Below are 16,008 nucleotides of genomic sequence, written 5' to 3' on the forward strand. Positions count from 1 at the left end.
CTTTAAAGGAGCAAATTTTCTCCCTGGAGTTTTCCAGAACTTCTTCCAAGGTAAATTTAAAGCCAAGAGAAATTTAAAGTTTTGGCCCTGAATATCTACCCTGCACTTATGCATTTCTTACTGTCCTAAGTATATTATGTAGGAAGGAATTTTATCTTCAGAGATACCATCTACCTAGCTGAGGCGTTTGTACAGCTCCATTATTGTAGTATTAGAGTAACAACAGATTTTAATCAATGTGTATTCACATAGACAGTTGTGTGATAAGGAGGTGCTGTAATGTGCATTTTACAAATGAGCTGAGGAAAGGGTGAACTTTGAGAATGTCCTCACTTCTAGTGAGCTCTCAGAAGCATACTTACCTTCAGTTTGGATGGGCACGGGAGAGTTGGATGCAGACCACAGCATCCTTCACATGATCCTTGTCACCTGGAAGTGATGTCATGTAATCTGTGTCAAACTGATATGACAACCTAAAATTCTTCCTAGAAAGATTTCAGCTCTGCCTACCTCAAAAACCAAACAAGGCAATTATGAACATGTGGAACTGGAGTTTGGGAACCAACCATGTCTTGGCTACTCATGGCTTTAAGGCAACTCAGGTGCAGAAGAGGCTGAGTTATTCACTCAAGACTGAGCAGGAACACTGGTAAATCAGCACGTAGAACCCACCTTCTGTGTTTGAATCTTAATCAGTATAACAACTGCCATTCCTGTTTTTCTAGAATTGTATTTAAGGTTAGTCTTCAGTTTGGTTTTTTTGGTATACAATGAAACAAGAGGAAGTCAATACAAAAATCCTAGAAATGCTTTCTGGGAATATTTCAGGAAACTGATAGATACAAAGAACTGTCAATACATTAGAGAAAAAGGTGTCTTGGTCACAATCCTGCAGCTATTTCTGTGTGAACACATAAGATGTGTTCATACATAGGATAGCTCCTCCCCATCACGTTATGTACATTTTTGTCTATCGATTTCTGCTGCATAGTTTCAAATATTTACCAAAAATGTTTCACAAGAGTGTCCAGAACAAATCATCAGAAACAATTACTGGGTTAAGGATGCTGGATAACTAATGCCATTCTGTAGTTATTATCTGCAATACACAGAAATCTTTGAAGGCAGATAGTCTTACAAACAATCAGTATAATTAGCAAAAAATGTAAACAGCATGTTTTTCTTTTTCAGAGTATCAGATATTTAAATGTACTAAAAAAAAAAGAGTTCCCTTATTAGCCTATCACAGTGACAATTACACCGTGCTTCTTTACTGTTTGAACTGTTTGCTCTTTGTGTCGCTCCCATTCTTCATCATCTTTGTCCAGATCAAAAGTTTCTGGATAAATGGGAAGCTTGTCTTTTGGGCACTCCTCATAATAACTTCGAACATATTTTCCAACAGACCATCCTTTATATTCCTCAGGCATTTTGCATTCTAGGCCATTGTAGTGAACATTGTAGTGATGCTTCAGCCAGTAAAAAAGATAATGAATGTTGTAATCACATCTCCAAGGATTCTCTCTCAGCCACAGTACTTTCAGAAAGTAAAGATCTTCCAGCACTCCATATTCAAAATTCTGCAAGCTGTTGTTTGATAGATCCAGCTCCTCTAAGTTGTTGAGGCCTGAGAAAGCAGCTAGTCAATAGAAAAATAGTTATTGGTACCTTATGAAGATAGCTTAGAAAAAAACATGCATATCTCTGATGGGAAAAACATGTATTATCTACTACAGGAAAAAATTTTCATAATTACCCAGTTATTACTTTTTTTTGGCCTCTAGATTTTTAAATCTGTTTCCCCCCATGTTTATATCTGATAGAGACATGATCAAAGTTTATAATTAATAAAATAGAAATCACTTTTTAATGAATATTTAAAATTATTCTTACCAGGATCAATGTAAGCTATTCCATTGCTGTTTAGGTTTAATATCTTCAGTTCACTGACATCTTCAAACTCTTTGGCTCGTAGTTGTCTTATTTTGTTGTTGGACAAATCAAGTTTAGCTATATCTGGAGGTATGTTACCTGGAACTTTCTTTAAATCTTAGAAAATGAAAAAGACATAGCTTTTATCAGCTTTAGATTATTCTTACTGAGTAGCTATCACAGTTGCATGCCAGACAGAGTTTTGTCAGTCTGTTTTGTGTTTTCTTTCCCTTTTATTCCCTCTACTAGTGTCACCATATTTTTTCAACTTCTAAATTTAATTTTTGTTTACATGTGGAAATTGTTCTCTTATAGTGAAGGCAAGGTAAAGGCTCTTTCTGTGTTTTATATATTTATTTTAGTAGAACTAGACCATTCACATAGGGATAGAGTAGATACTGAAGATACTATACTAACAAAAAGTGTGTGTGAAGGGCTTGCTCATTTAAAGAAAAGAAACCAGAGTAACTATATAAAAATCCATCAAGGCAGCATAGTGGCATTCTGTCTACTTCTCTATCCTAATTGTATCATTTGTAGCCAAAGTAGCCATGGACCTCTTAGTCATCTGTGTTCATATCCTTACAGTGTTCCTTGCAAAAGAGTTCCAGAAAGAATAGCTCCTAGTCCAGTAGTCAGGGCACATGCTTGAGAAGTGCAGACTGTGGTTTGCATCCTCTCAGGGTAATGTTAATAAACCAAATCTCTAGGATTATATTTACTCAATGAGAGTTCTAATTCTGCACTGTCATTACAGAAAAATGAGCAGTATCTCTTATTTCACCATCTTTGAATGAAAGCAAGTAGTTTCTGATCTGTACTGAAATTTGTGTGGTCACAGTACCTCTGAAGTTCTGGAGATGTCTGATGAATCAGGTATTTTTGAGACTAAAGCAATACATCAGAGTCTTCCTTTCTTTTATCTGATTATAAGCAGAGCTTTGGTATTATAAATACATAAATATTATAATTACTCCAGCCTGCTGTGGTTGGATGACTTCCTGCTTGTGCAGATGTCAAAGTTTCAGGGCCTATTTGTCACCAAATGAAGGCAAATAATGCTTAAATTTAGAGACTTGGAGGACTTGGCAGTACTAGAAAGCAGAGTTTTTTTAACTGTTCTTGTAAATACAAATTCTTTGCAGAAAAGCAAACAGAAATTGCTTTTGCTTCCAAATGTTTTTATTTCTTTTTATTTGTAGAACAGAATCAAGGGCATAGGGTGTTTCATTCTGGAGTACTGAAAGGTCTGGCATATCACTGATCTGGTGAGATATAAGCAAATAATTCAAGAAAGAGAACATACACATGGTTAGATGTATTTTTAAGATGATTCTTTCATAGGCTTTCTGGCATAAACTGAAAGCTCCTGACCTGTTGTCATACCACTTTATAGATATTCATACTCTGGTACACTGCTTGTCTTTGCATCCACTCCATAGTAAAGCAATAATGGATTGCAGCTTTTCATGTCATCTTACTGGTTTGGCAACGGATGCACCATTTTTCTACTCTGAAATCTTGTCCATGCAGATTTAGAGAAATTTTTGTGTTTTCCTGGGATTTTGTGTGCATTATACTCCAATTTCTGATGAAAATGCCAATGAAATTGTGCATCTGCTGTACAGTAATCATATACAAAGACAGTAAGTACAATGCTTTCATCAAAGATTACCATATGTTCAGAAATGCCAAATATCCATGGGATATCTGCATCCAGCTGTTAAGCATATGCACAGTAGATCTGGTACTTCCTAAAAAATATTGGAACATACTCACTGTGTCCATGCTAAACATTCAGGAAATTCTGGACTGATATATTTAGTTCTTGACCTGAAGGAGGGAGTCCCTGTACCCTCTAGTACACTCATGTAGAGTCTGAAGTAATTTTATTTCTCCATTATTAGGACCAAAGGCAATAAACCATTTTTTAAATACCCTAAACCCCTGTGAAACTCCCACAAGATCAGACTACGTCAAATGTTTCTATGAACTTAGAGAAAAAAAGTAATATTTTTTGTGCCAAAAGTTTTTGAGTATATTCATATATTCAGCTCATCTCTCTGATACCACTAAATGGGGAGAGCTGTAAAGTCAATCTTTTCTTATATTAAGATTATAATATATGCCTGGTTTTTGTTCAATGGCACAGTTTACTGAAGACATAAAGTAATAATGATATAATTAAGATCCTATGAAGGATAATTAAGACCATACTCTTTAATCTAATAATTAAGATCCTATCTACAAAGAAAGATAAGGTAGGTGAACATTAAAAAATTAATAAATGTTAGCCAGTAAAGCAGCAAAATCATTAACAAAAAAGATGTAGCAGCTGCATGGTAAAACAAAGAGGAAAGTGAACCATAGGGAGAAGAAAGGAATTCAACAGCACGGAAAAAAGAAAAAACCATGGACCATTTTTAACGGTAATCAAATACTGAAATTGTGAATTCCTGATTATCTCCTCATACTGCACTCTGAGCTTGTCCCTGGCATTAAGTTGCAAGAGTAAGGGCACACTGAGGTTTTTACATAAAATTAAGTCACTCTTAAAGCAAATAGAAGTTTAATTGTTCAAAACGTACTGCGGTGATCTGGTATTGCAGGCTAAGCTTTGAAAAAGTTGGGAAAAAATCCTCACAATGCTGGCTGCTTGCAGTAATGCTTCTTATTTCAGAATTGTTATGTTAAAGAATGATTCTCTTCTGAATTGTTTTGTTGTTTGCTTTGTTTCATCATGGGATAAAATATGGGAAATATAAAGCACAGATAAATGTGCACTTTTGTGTTGATATATATCCCATCTGGTTTACCCTTAAGGCTTAACTGTGGCTTTTAGGAGCCTGAGAAGGATTTAGGAATGGAATGGATCCAAGTGTCTGAAAAACATTTCTTGAAGGGCCTTCAACTTTGCATTGTTTGCTGCGTGTTGGGAAGAACACAGGGGAGGTATTTCTTTGTGAACACAAGCACACAATTTCTTCACTTAGTAGAAGAAATCTTGCACAGCAAATGTGAGGATGCAATGGCTTTCCCTTGCAATCAGGTTCCTTTGGGCATTGCAAGCACAGCTGGCTGCCCCAGCCCTGCTTCACAGTTCACTTCTGTCAAAGTTATTGCTATTTTTGTGCTTGTACACTGGAAAGAAGAAAAGACTCCCTGTGCTTTTCTCTATCAGTTCAGCAGTTTCAGCACAGCTTTAATTTGTCTGATGAGTATGTTTATAGTTGTAAATCAGACTACTAAGGTGCTAGTCCTTCAGTAACTTAAGCAATATTCTTATGTTTATTCTGGTTGATTTTTGTTAGCTATCTTATACTAGAGCACTAAGGAATATCTGTGGAATTGGGGCTGCAGAGCAGAGATAAAATGCAGAAAGAATTCCTACTAATTGCTACTAATTATGAGAGAAAAACAATTGAAAGTATCAATTTAAGTAAAGTGAATACTAGTACTATATTCATTTGCAGTACGTAGTATGTAAATAAATGTAGAAAGGGAACAAGAATATTAAAATCATTAATTCAGTTATAAGGATAGATACAAACCTTTTCTTTTGCAGTTCAGAGTTGGTACAGGAAACACATACATGTGGCACAAAGAGGAATCAAATTCTGGTTTGACAGGTTCGGGCTTCTCCCGTTTTATGTTTCTGGGGTCCTGCCTGTCCTCTTCACTACATAGCTGATCAGCTTTTATCTGCTTTAGCTTTTGATTTTTCAGTTCTATTGGATGCACACACTTGGCATAATTTCCCAAATTTCTGTTTGTTGGAACCTGTAGCATTGTAACAAGGGTTTCTAGTTCACAGTTGCAATGCCAGGGATTATCATAAAGGCGTAGGTAGTTTAGACTGGGTGTATAAATAAAAATCTCTTCAGATAAACTCTTAATTTGGTTATGCTGAAGTAAAAGTGTGGTAAGTTTATTCAAACCGAAAAAAGCCTCGTTCTCAATTTTTGATATATCATTCTGTTGTAAATCTAGACTTTTCAGTGCTTTATACTTGGAAAACATATTATTCTTCAATTTGCGAATCCTGTTTCTTGCTAGCAGCATGTGTTTTATATCCTCTGGCCAATCAGGTCCCACAAAAATCAATTTTCTCTCCTGACAATCTAAGTACTTCTCATGAAGGTGAGTGTAAATATCACATGTTAGACCTTGGGCATTGCGCTTAACAGTGCTAGATGCTCTCCTTAAGATGTTTTCCCTTTCATTGTTTTTCAAACTCCTGTTCCTTGTCCTTCTACAGTCAGATGCCTTACAAAGAAAAAGTAGTACTACAATAGTAACTAGTTGCATCCTGACATTCAGCTGGCCCCAGTTATTTTCTGTGACAGCTGGAACAGTTGAAATTTTTGAATAGTCTGAATCAGTGTTGTACAGATCTGAGGAGGCACAGCTGGGGTATGTGGGATCCCTGTGTTGGAAGAAAAGTAAAACATTAGAACAGATGAAATGGGCATTTTCATGGAGGCTTGTACATAATATGCAGCATTCAGTCAAGTACTCAATCATCACATTACTTGGAGCTTCACAAATACTTTGAAGATTTAATGTCCTATCTTTGTTAGTTAGTTAGTTTGTTTCTTTGTTTTTACTGTCTCTGGTGTACTAGGTCTAATTGATAAAACATGGGAAACTATATGGACCAATTTCTAAATTATCTTTGTCAAGAGGTTCTCATGTATTCAGGAAAACAGCATCAGGTAGGATCTTCTTTACATTTAAGTTAATCTTGGAAGTTGGGTTTGAAAGAGGAGTTTGAAGCTGATATAGTCCAACTTTCTTGGTGCTAAACAACTGGAACACATACACAGCCAGAGCAGGGAAAGTCATCCAGTGACTGTCAAACTCACAGTTTTAGTCTGCACTTGAGTGTGGACTTGTTTTCAAGTAATTTTCTCAAGTCAGTTTACTCCAACTCAGTAATCTACTGTGACCATGAGTTCAGGATATTGGCCTAGATGGACTGAATGTGTATGAGGAATTCATACACTTATGTCATATGCTGAGAATTTGAGCTGTTAACCTTTAATATGATGTGGGTTTGGTTGGGTTTGGTTTTTTTTTATTTTGGTTTTGTGGGTTTTTTTAGGTGAATGTAGGAATTTGCAAGTCTTGAATATCTCTGAATGCCAGGGGTTAAATGTAAAGGCTGTAGACTTTTCCTATGAACTCTAATTTATACCAAAAGTAAAGATTTTTTCCTAGTGCTGTGGTTATTTGGGTACACAAATGTTCCTGATAAAAAATAAAGACTTGTGTTCTCAAGTACTTTGAAAATGGAATTTAGAAGGATTCAAAGATAATCAGTGAAGTTCTCTTTGGTTTTATACGGTGCCAGGGAAAATCATATATTCCATTTCAATTAATTTTAATAAACAGGCTTCAAAACTTCGCCAGTTTGGGAGGAGGGTTTTGTTATTACGAGCTTGGAGTTGTTCATAATGCATTTTAATACTGTATTGTTTTCAGGTTCCTTTATTCCTTCCTTCAGTAGTACACTTGAGCTCTAAAGACATCTCACTAAATTTCTTGATATTTTTGGGAGCTTTTAAAAGGTGTATAAGAATGCAATCACCATTATGTATTTGTCCGTTTTTTTCCAGTTTAACATTTTCAGTTTTATCTTGCTTCCATTAATTCTCTTTAATGTTTTTTTTCATTGCTGTCTCTGATGGAAAAACAATATTTCACTCTGCCTTAATTAACAATTTCTTAGAAAAGACACCGATATGTGCAAATTTTTCTAGTAATAAAATCAATCTAAAGATACAATTAATATTTTGTTAAGAAATTATGGTTCTTAATAGACAGATGATGTATACATCCATTTATAGGCTATTCTAGTGTTAGGTATATAAACAAATAATTTGGTATAGTTTAGTTGTCTTTGTAGTGAAGTGTACATGCAAGGTTCTAGCCAAGAAACATGCCACACAAGGTTTTAAAAATTACCACAGCTGAACTACAGCTTATATACTTGATGCAAAAATGGCTTATCATAGTCAAGTTAGAGAGGCAAGAGCTGCAGAAGAATCATGAGATTCTAATTTATAACAATCTGTTTTAGTTCTGCTTTACATATATCTTCTTCTCTGTCCTATTTATTGCCAAGTGTCTTGTTCTCATAATTTTCACAGATTATGTAAAATTCTTTGCTATAGCAGCTACAAGGAATGGATAAAGAATTACTATGAAGTCCTTTGAGTAACACTGTAGAATCAGCTTGCTACATAACATAATACTTGCTATATGATGTTATAATTGCAGTGTAATATTTAGAGGTTGTGTGCCTCTCCAGGGTCATGTTGATTGTAGGTTCCTGCTTTCTGTCCAGTGTCTGGACTGGACTGGACTGCGTGGGCTTATTCCATCCCAGCTGTAGGACTTAGTGTTTGCCTTTGTTGAACTGAATGAGGTTTCTCTCAGCCCATTTTTCCAGGCTAAATCTCTCAGAATAGCAGTTCTAGCCTCCAGTGTATTAACAGATCCCCCAGTTTGGAATAATTTGTGAATTTGCTGAGAATGTACTCTGTTCCTACCATCCAAACCATTTATAAGGACATTTAACAGTCCTGGCCTCCATACTGACCTTGAGGGATGCCAATTTCCACAGGACACCAGTGGGACTTTAGCACAATCGGTGACAACCCTTTGGGCTCACAGTCAAGACAAAGTTTCACTCATCTTGAAGTCCATTTACCCCATCTTTATTTTACCAATTTGGCTATAAAGGATACTATGGCCTGTGCTGAAGGCCTTGCTGAAGTCAAGATGCACAATAGATGCTTTCATCCCCTTATCTGTAGATCCAGTAATTCCATCATAGAAAACTACCATCTTACTGAGGATAATTTGCCCTTGGTAGATTCACACTGGCTGCTTGCTGTGACTTTTTAATCCCTCATGTTCTTGGACGGGGCTTCGAGGAGGATTTGCTGCATAACATTCCCAGGGACTCAGGTGGAGCCGACTGGCCTGTAATTTCTTGGATCTTCCATTTCCTGAAAATGGATGTGACATTTCCTATCTTCCAGTCATTAGGAATCTCCTCTGATTGTCGTGAACTTTCAAAACTGAGTGAGGCCTCTCAGTGACAAGAGCCAGCTTTCTCAGCTCCCGGATGCACCCTGTCTCACTCCATTTCCTCAGGTGCTCCCTGACATTAACTTCTACCATGGGTATTGCTTCATTCTCAGAGACTCTCCTCATAGTCTCCAAGCAAGGCACCGGGGAAGCCTTCAGACAAGCCTCAGCAGTAAAAACTGAGGCAAAAAAGTAACCCCTTTTTAACCCTATCCATTATTCCACAGCCCTCCAGGGCTGTATTCCATGAGATCCTGTTAAGCAGATCCCTAAACAAGCCAAAATCTGCTATCAAGTTCAGGTTTTTTTCTGCTATGGTTTGTCCAGTTTTCTTCTCTCAGGATTTTGAACTTCTCTTTTTCATGGTCACAGTAACGAAGCCAGTCTAGTTCTTCACGTTCCTTCACCCCTTGAAAAACGTATTTCCTAGACCACTTGTCAGTCAGCTGGATCAAGAAATTGTCTTCAACATACTGTGGAAGTCCCTGAATTTTTCATGCCCAGCCATATTGTTCTTCCAGCAGGTGTCACAGTGGTTGAAGTCTCTCATGAGTAACCAGGATAAGCAATAGTAAGGCTTCTTTCAGCTGCCCAAAGGTTTCATCTGCCTTCTTTACTTGATCAAGCAATTTGTAGCAGATACCTACCACAATGTAATCCTCACAGATCTAGCCTCTGATCCTTAAAATAAGATCTTGATTGGCTTGTCATCCATTCCAAGGCAAAGCTCCATGTGTTCAGGCATAACTTTGCATAGAGTGCAACCCGTCCTCACCTTTCTGGGCTGTCATTCCTAAGTGTTCTGGAACCTTTCAGTGTACCCCTCCACTTGTGCATCTCTGGAGTCCCAATGAAATCACAGCTCTGCATCTGTGTATGGACTTTGGTCCCTGCTGGTTGATTCCTGTGCAGCAAGTGTTTGTGTTCAGACACTTGGGGCAGACCCTCGTTTGTGCTGCTTTCATGTGGAAGGTTTTGGAGTTTTCCCTCATCTGCCCATGCCTTCAGTCCTCTTCAGGTTATGGTTATCCTCCATCAACATACCTATTTTCACTGATATCTCCTCTCTCAAATCCTTTGTTACAGGAATATATTTCAAAAGCACAAACTGTCCTCTTTAGAGTTAGTTGATTGGTATTGAATTACCAGCTATCTGGATTGTCCTTTTGCCTGATAACTGAAATAGTGACAAGGTGACCACAATGTGGCAAAAGGTATGCACTCAACTACTGAGTTTTCATGTACAAGTGCTGACTTTTTGCCTTTCTATTATATTGACATTTACTGTGAAATGTTCTTCATACTAGGAGATTTGTTCCCATTATATAATAATGGAACAATATACAGAACACTATAGGTAGTACCTCTTCTGCAGGTCAATAAAATGTAGAAGCACTATAATTACTCAAATCTAACCTTCCACCTAGAACTAAACAGGAAGAATTATGTAAATTATATTACGGGTTAGAGAAATGCGCCAGAGCTCATGGATAAAATTCACCAGTGGTTTTAGATTGGCTAAGAGTAATCTTGATTTACCAAAATGTGTAAACATGTGCTAATTTTCAATGATGTGAAAAGTTTTCATGCTCTATAGGTCTGTATAGTGTATGTATCCTCGAATTAAAATGATAAAATGACCATACATCAAGTGAGTAAGAGTACCATCAGGTGTCTCTCAGTATTCTACTCTGAGGATTCCAAAGAAAATGGCTGAGATGTATAAAAATTATTATGATGATTTAAAAATATTTAATCATGGCTTTTCTCCCTTGAAACTCTGCATAAAAAGGCAGGATAAATTAATACAAATACAAATATAATTTTAATATACTTCTGGATTTTTTCATTAGTCAGGATGAATTGATGAGACACCAGAAGGCTGCAGAGCTCTTCTCTATTTAAGTCTGTTGTATAGAGATAATACTAATGGAATAGTCCTATGACTTTTGTCAAGGTAAAATTAATCAGAAATATGAAAGTGTATTTGTTTTAATCTTGTAGGAAATTTAGAGGCATATGTAACAGAAATACTCTTTTTGAGTGATTTGCAGGATTCTGTCTGCTATGAAAAATTAAAGAAATGCCCCATACATTTCACTTAGATAGCAGTTCTTTTATCTTTTTAGTATATTTAAAAATATATGGTAGAGTCCCCTATATATTGCACAGAGTTTACAAAAGTTTTTAAAAGAACATGCTATCCAAAAATTTCTTGTCCATGTCCAGTTCCTCACTGATGATGCAAGAAGTTTGCAAGTTAGATATGTTCTTAATAATTTGTTTTTGAAACAGAGAATTGTGGATAGGTGTATTGTGAGAGCCAAGGCCTTGTGTGACAACTTCAAAAGAAGGATTTATTCCAAACTCTTATTTGGAAGATCAGTGAGCTGAAAGTAGAGAATTTACAATCGTACAAAAGTCTGCCATTCCTGTTTTTAAATGTATCCCTTGAGACCTGAAGTCTGCCTGGCTGGTAGAACATGGTAGAACATGACAGCAGCCATCACAAAGATGGATATAGATTTAAAGATAACTGTACATTGTTTCCCTTTTCTATAAGGAAAACAAATGTCTCTTTCAACAGCATCCCCACAAAGCTCAGAAACATGTTTTTCTTTGGCATTTGCATAATGCATTTTGACTTTTGTTTTTCTTAGTCTGTAACACCATATCATCATATAACTAACATTTGTTTTGGCAAAGTTTTGTATTTTATGTCTCCAATCTTACCACTCATCTCCTCATTAGTATTATCCTTATTATAATCTCTGTTTTCTCCATGTTGGCTGGTATTTTTAAATTTCCATATATTTATGCTGAAGTTTGGAACATCATTTCTTTTGATGTGTAAATAGCACATACCAAAGAAAAATTATCCACTATTAAAATACCTTTTGCAATTAATTTTTACCTTGTTAATAAGAAACTCTCCCAGTCACACATGATGGTTCTGATTTAAAACCATAAGATTCCACTGTTGGTATTGACAATTTTTGGACAAAAAAGCAAAGCTCATTGTTTCAGAGATTATGTGGAGGTACAGAAAGTTGCTGTCCTGTGAAGATTTTGATAGCAGACAGATTTCATAAACATTTTACATCATCTCAAAAGCATTAGTTCAGCACAAGTCCTCTGTATATGGGAACTAATACAAAGTGCTTAGAGGTGGCAGTATTGCATTTCATAATAGTGCACGTGAAGTTTGCTGTGGTATGTCAGACATCCTTTATTGGAACAAGGAGCTAGTGGAGTGTACTCATACTATTCCATACAAGCATTTTAACCTCCATATTTCACAACACAAATAATCAGCTACAATTTCCCTCTGAAAAGTTCTGTTGCATTTGGTAGACATGAATATTGTCCATCAAGAATAAATGTCAGAACGGGATTTTGTCAGATTGCTTTAAAACAATGATCCTGAGATTACAAATGTCAAAATTAATTGAACAACCAGTATGATTTAACTCCTGCAGAATTTAGCTCTAACACAAAACAAGAATTTTTAGTAGTCTGTGTGCTCAAGATTGTTTTAAAATGGAAAAGAAGGAATGTGTTAAAATTCCCAGATCATAAAAAATTAGTAATATGACCCATAAAGAAAATTAACATCCTTTCAAAAGTATTATAAGGTTTTGATCACAGCTTTCAATATGCAGTAAGAAAGTCTTACCTGTGTCTTAAGTTGTGCAACCTTGTAGCAACATATACTTTAAAAAGTCTTAGAACTACAAGAGTATAAAATTCGGTCTCCTAATTTATTATCTATTTTATCAGATATGTTTGAAGTATGCTTCTCCAAGTTTGATTATTGCTACTTATTTCTGTGGGATATGACCCTAAAACGCAAAAAGGCTTAGGCTTCTACAGAGAAGGATACTTTTATTTCTGTTCTTAATATGAACTAAATATTTCCATTTTTAAAAACAGACAGCAGAAATAACACATGCCTTTATTTTCTAATATCTAGTTCTGATGCACATTGTCCATCTTGTTGTTTTTTTTTCATGAAATGTAATCTTATATTTAATTTCTTAATATTTTGTATTATTCTTTTTTGACAGCATTCTTTTGTACTTCCTATCTCTTTGTCTTTGTGTTCAGTTCAAGTTAGCATGTTTTCCCACTCTATATTGAAAGTATAAAGTCAGCTCCAAAAGTCAGTATTGCCACTCCTTAAGCAGTCAGCTCCTCAGTGGGTGTTCCCATCTTTCTTCAAAATGCCTGCTTTGGCTGACTTGCAGAACTGCATTACTATATCCCTACAACTAAATGTCTACCAGAACAGAAGGTCCTAATTCTAGGTTTTGATTTTCTGCATGCTTTCATTTGTGGTGCTTGTGGCAATTGTTATTTATTCCAGTTAGAAATGTAGTTCAGTAAAATGAATAGTTTCCAGTATGATATAAACCAAAGCTGCAGATGGAAACTTAAGTAAATTCAGAGTATAGATTCTTGCTTTTACAGAGTGCTGTTGGTTAACATTTTCTACTTACACAGTTTGATCTCTCTTAACTAATGTTTAGTATAAAGAAATGTTTTCCAAAAGAACGGATCAAAATCTAAAATTGAGTGACTCACCTTAGGATAATTCCCTTTTGTAACTCTTTCAATTTTTCATATTCTTTTAATAGTACTCCTCTACATAATTATATTACTTGAGAAGCTTTAACTGCACATTTAAGCTTTTAACGTTCTTTGATAGAGATCTGGTTTTCATTTCCAGCAGGCACTGCTTGTAAAATTAATGGCAAAGGAAGTCCAGAAAACTTACACTGAAAAATCATACTTGCAAAGTATGCACAAAAAAGTTCCAATTAATTTAAAAAGTATGCTTTTGCAGTTATTGGAGATAACTTTAAAATTATACTGGTTTCATATGGTGAAACATGTAGTATGATAGTGCTATTCCCCAGTAATTTGCAATACTAGGAGCAGAGAAAAAATTGCAGCAGAAAGGATTTTCAAACATCAGCAAGAAGATAACTCAATTTCATATTGAACATCTTTTCTTTACAGTAATTTTCAGAATACTTTAACAATGGTATTTTATGTTCTTTTGATTCTGTAACATGTCCCTGTAATAATTTTCTTTCTGTTGTTTTTTGTGGTTTGGGAGGTTTTTTTGGTTTGTTTTTGGTTTTGTTTTTTTTTGCAAAGCAACTTCCCCACTTTACAGTATCTGAGTTTAGCTCACTGCAGAAAATTCACAGACAAAGGTTTACCATACCTGGACTCTGGAAGAAGCTGTCACAGGCTCATCTGTTTGGAAATGTCAGGTTGCATTCAGGTTTGTAGTTCACGTCTTTCTTTCATTCTGAGAAGCAAAGAATCCTTTATATGACTGGCTGCATCCTGCATTCATGGTATACTGGAGCTGAACGAGTACTGCAGCAGCCTTCCAGGGTTTTGAATTACATGACTACAGCTGTTTAAGTTTTACTCAGGAATAATAGCACTATAGGTTTGGATCCCTTCCAGCAAACTGTCAGATCTATAAACAGCTAGTGCTTACTGCATAATGAGAACAAGGCTTGCTTTTTGTAGCCATAAATAGACTAATTCTATGTCATGATTAGTTGGGGTTTAAAATCTGGAGCTTTGGAAATGCAGTTTTTGCTAAGATATCAAAAAATAAAAGACACTCTGTGCTGGAAAAAAAAAAAGAAAAATTTACAATTGATTTCCTAAGAAGGAATTTAATGAAAAAGTTAATTTTTCTCACTATTTTATATTGCTTTAATATATAAATAGATATAGTATTTATAACTGCAATCAAAAATAGTTAATATTTTGGATTATTTTAGTATCCTACTAAACTGCTAAAGAAAACCGAAGTTTTAGAATGTGGTACATTTTAGAAACTTTCAAATGTATACTGTATCTTGAAACATACTCCAAAAGCAATATGAAATGCCAGATTGTAAGACAATAAAGACTCCACATACATTTCTCTATACACCAAGTAGATTCTCCATATTACAAAATACATGTGAAATGATAAAGAGGTGGAGTCTGAATAATATCATGGTTTAACTTTGCATCTAATAAAACCTTTTCAGAACCAAAGATGAAGGCAGATGGGGCAACATTCTTGTTCTAATTGATCTTATTGATCTGAGTATCTGTTTCTTGTTCATAACAGTCATCCTGAGACTGTTGTGCAGTGACAGTGTGAAGTTTGAAATGAGGGCTGAGATGAGAGGAAAGTTAAGAACTACCTACCTCTGAGTTACTTTTTCAAAATGCCAGTAATTGGTTCTGTTTCCCAAAAGCATCATTCCTTCTTGTTCAGAAGTGTCATCATGAGCTGTAGGGATCTGCCTCTAGAAAGCATGATCTCATAGTACTCAGAGAAAAGGGATCATCATCAGACTGGGAAAACCACAGTCCTTCCCTTCCAGAGGAAAGTGGGCTTGCTTGCCAGTGTATTTGAGAGCTCTGAAAGGAATTCCACAGCTTGCTCCATTTTGGGTTTCCCCATGATTCTGGAGCAGTGCTTAATGATTATAACCAAGTGCTTAAGTAAACAGTTAAAACCAAAAAGAGCATCAAATTGCATCACAGTTACAGAAAGCATTTTAATAAGATAGGGTTTTTTTCCCTCTCACTGGATGAACTAAACCAAAGGGAACTTCTGAAAGGCTAATATTTCAGATTTAGTTAGAAAAATGTAGAGAAGCTATAGTATAAATATTTAAATTATGCTAAAAATATTCTATAGAACAGTATATTCTATAGAATATGTATTTTCCCTGTTTTTCATTATTCTTTTTTTTTCTTTTATTTTAGTGTTATAGTTCTTTTTATATGAATTCTTCTATTACCATTATTACTGAAGGATTTGAACATCTATTTAAAAAGCCCATGTGTAAAATGGATGATTATGCGAACGATTTTGTGAAGTGGCAACTTGAAGACCAGGGCATTTAAATAGCTTGTTAAAACATAGTCAGGCAGAAAACTGGGAATTCT

At 35.5% G+C, this 16,008-nt stretch overlaps 1 protein-coding gene across 2 annotated transcripts; it reads right to left on the reverse strand.

Moving 5' to 3' along the window:
* Window positions 1-713: 713 nt before the first annotated feature.
* LRRC17 (leucine rich repeat containing 17) lies at window positions 714-14,459 on the reverse strand. Of its 2 annotated transcripts, XM_064656374.1 has the most exons (4): window positions 14,264-14,459; window positions 5,484-6,358; window positions 1,894-2,049; window positions 714-1,639 (listed from the first exon to the last, which is right to left on the reverse strand). In XM_064656374.1, the coding sequence occupies exons 2-4, from the start codon at window positions 6,238-6,240 to the stop codon at window positions 1,236-1,238; spliced, it is 1,317 nt and encodes a 438-aa protein (XP_064512444.1). In that variant the 5' UTR covers window positions 6,241-6,358; window positions 14,264-14,459; the 3' UTR covers window positions 714-1,235. The 2 variants fall into 2 exon arrangements, with proteins under 2 accessions (XP_064512444.1, XP_064512443.1); XM_064656373.1 differs by lacking the exon at window positions 14,264-14,459 and having other exon boundaries at window positions 5,484-6,566.
* Between the last annotated feature and the right edge of the window lie 1,549 nt (window positions 14,460-16,008).

This window comes from Pseudopipra pipra, chromosome 5, assembly GCF_036250125.1.
Source record: "Pseudopipra pipra isolate bDixPip1 chromosome 5, bDixPip1.hap1, whole genome shotgun sequence".
NCBI lineage: Eukaryota > Metazoa > Chordata > Aves > Passeriformes > Pipridae > Pseudopipra > Pseudopipra pipra.

What these genes read in the sequence shown, in the direction of transcription:
- LRRC17 (XM_064656373.1), bottom strand. Translation starts at nt 6,456, where the DNA reads ATGATTGAGTACTTGACTGAATGCTGCATATTATGTACAAGCCTCCAT. An exon ending in TCTGAACTGCAAAAGAAAAG is followed by an intron (nt 2,050 to 5,483) that starts GTTTGTATCTAT and finishes TCATTTTCTAAG; the next exon opens with ATTTAAAGAAAGTTCCAGGT. An exon ending in AATAGCTTACATTGATCCTG is followed by an intron (nt 1,640 to 1,893) that starts GTAAGAATAATT and finishes TCTATTGACTAG; the next exon opens with CTGCTTTCTCAGGCCTCAAC.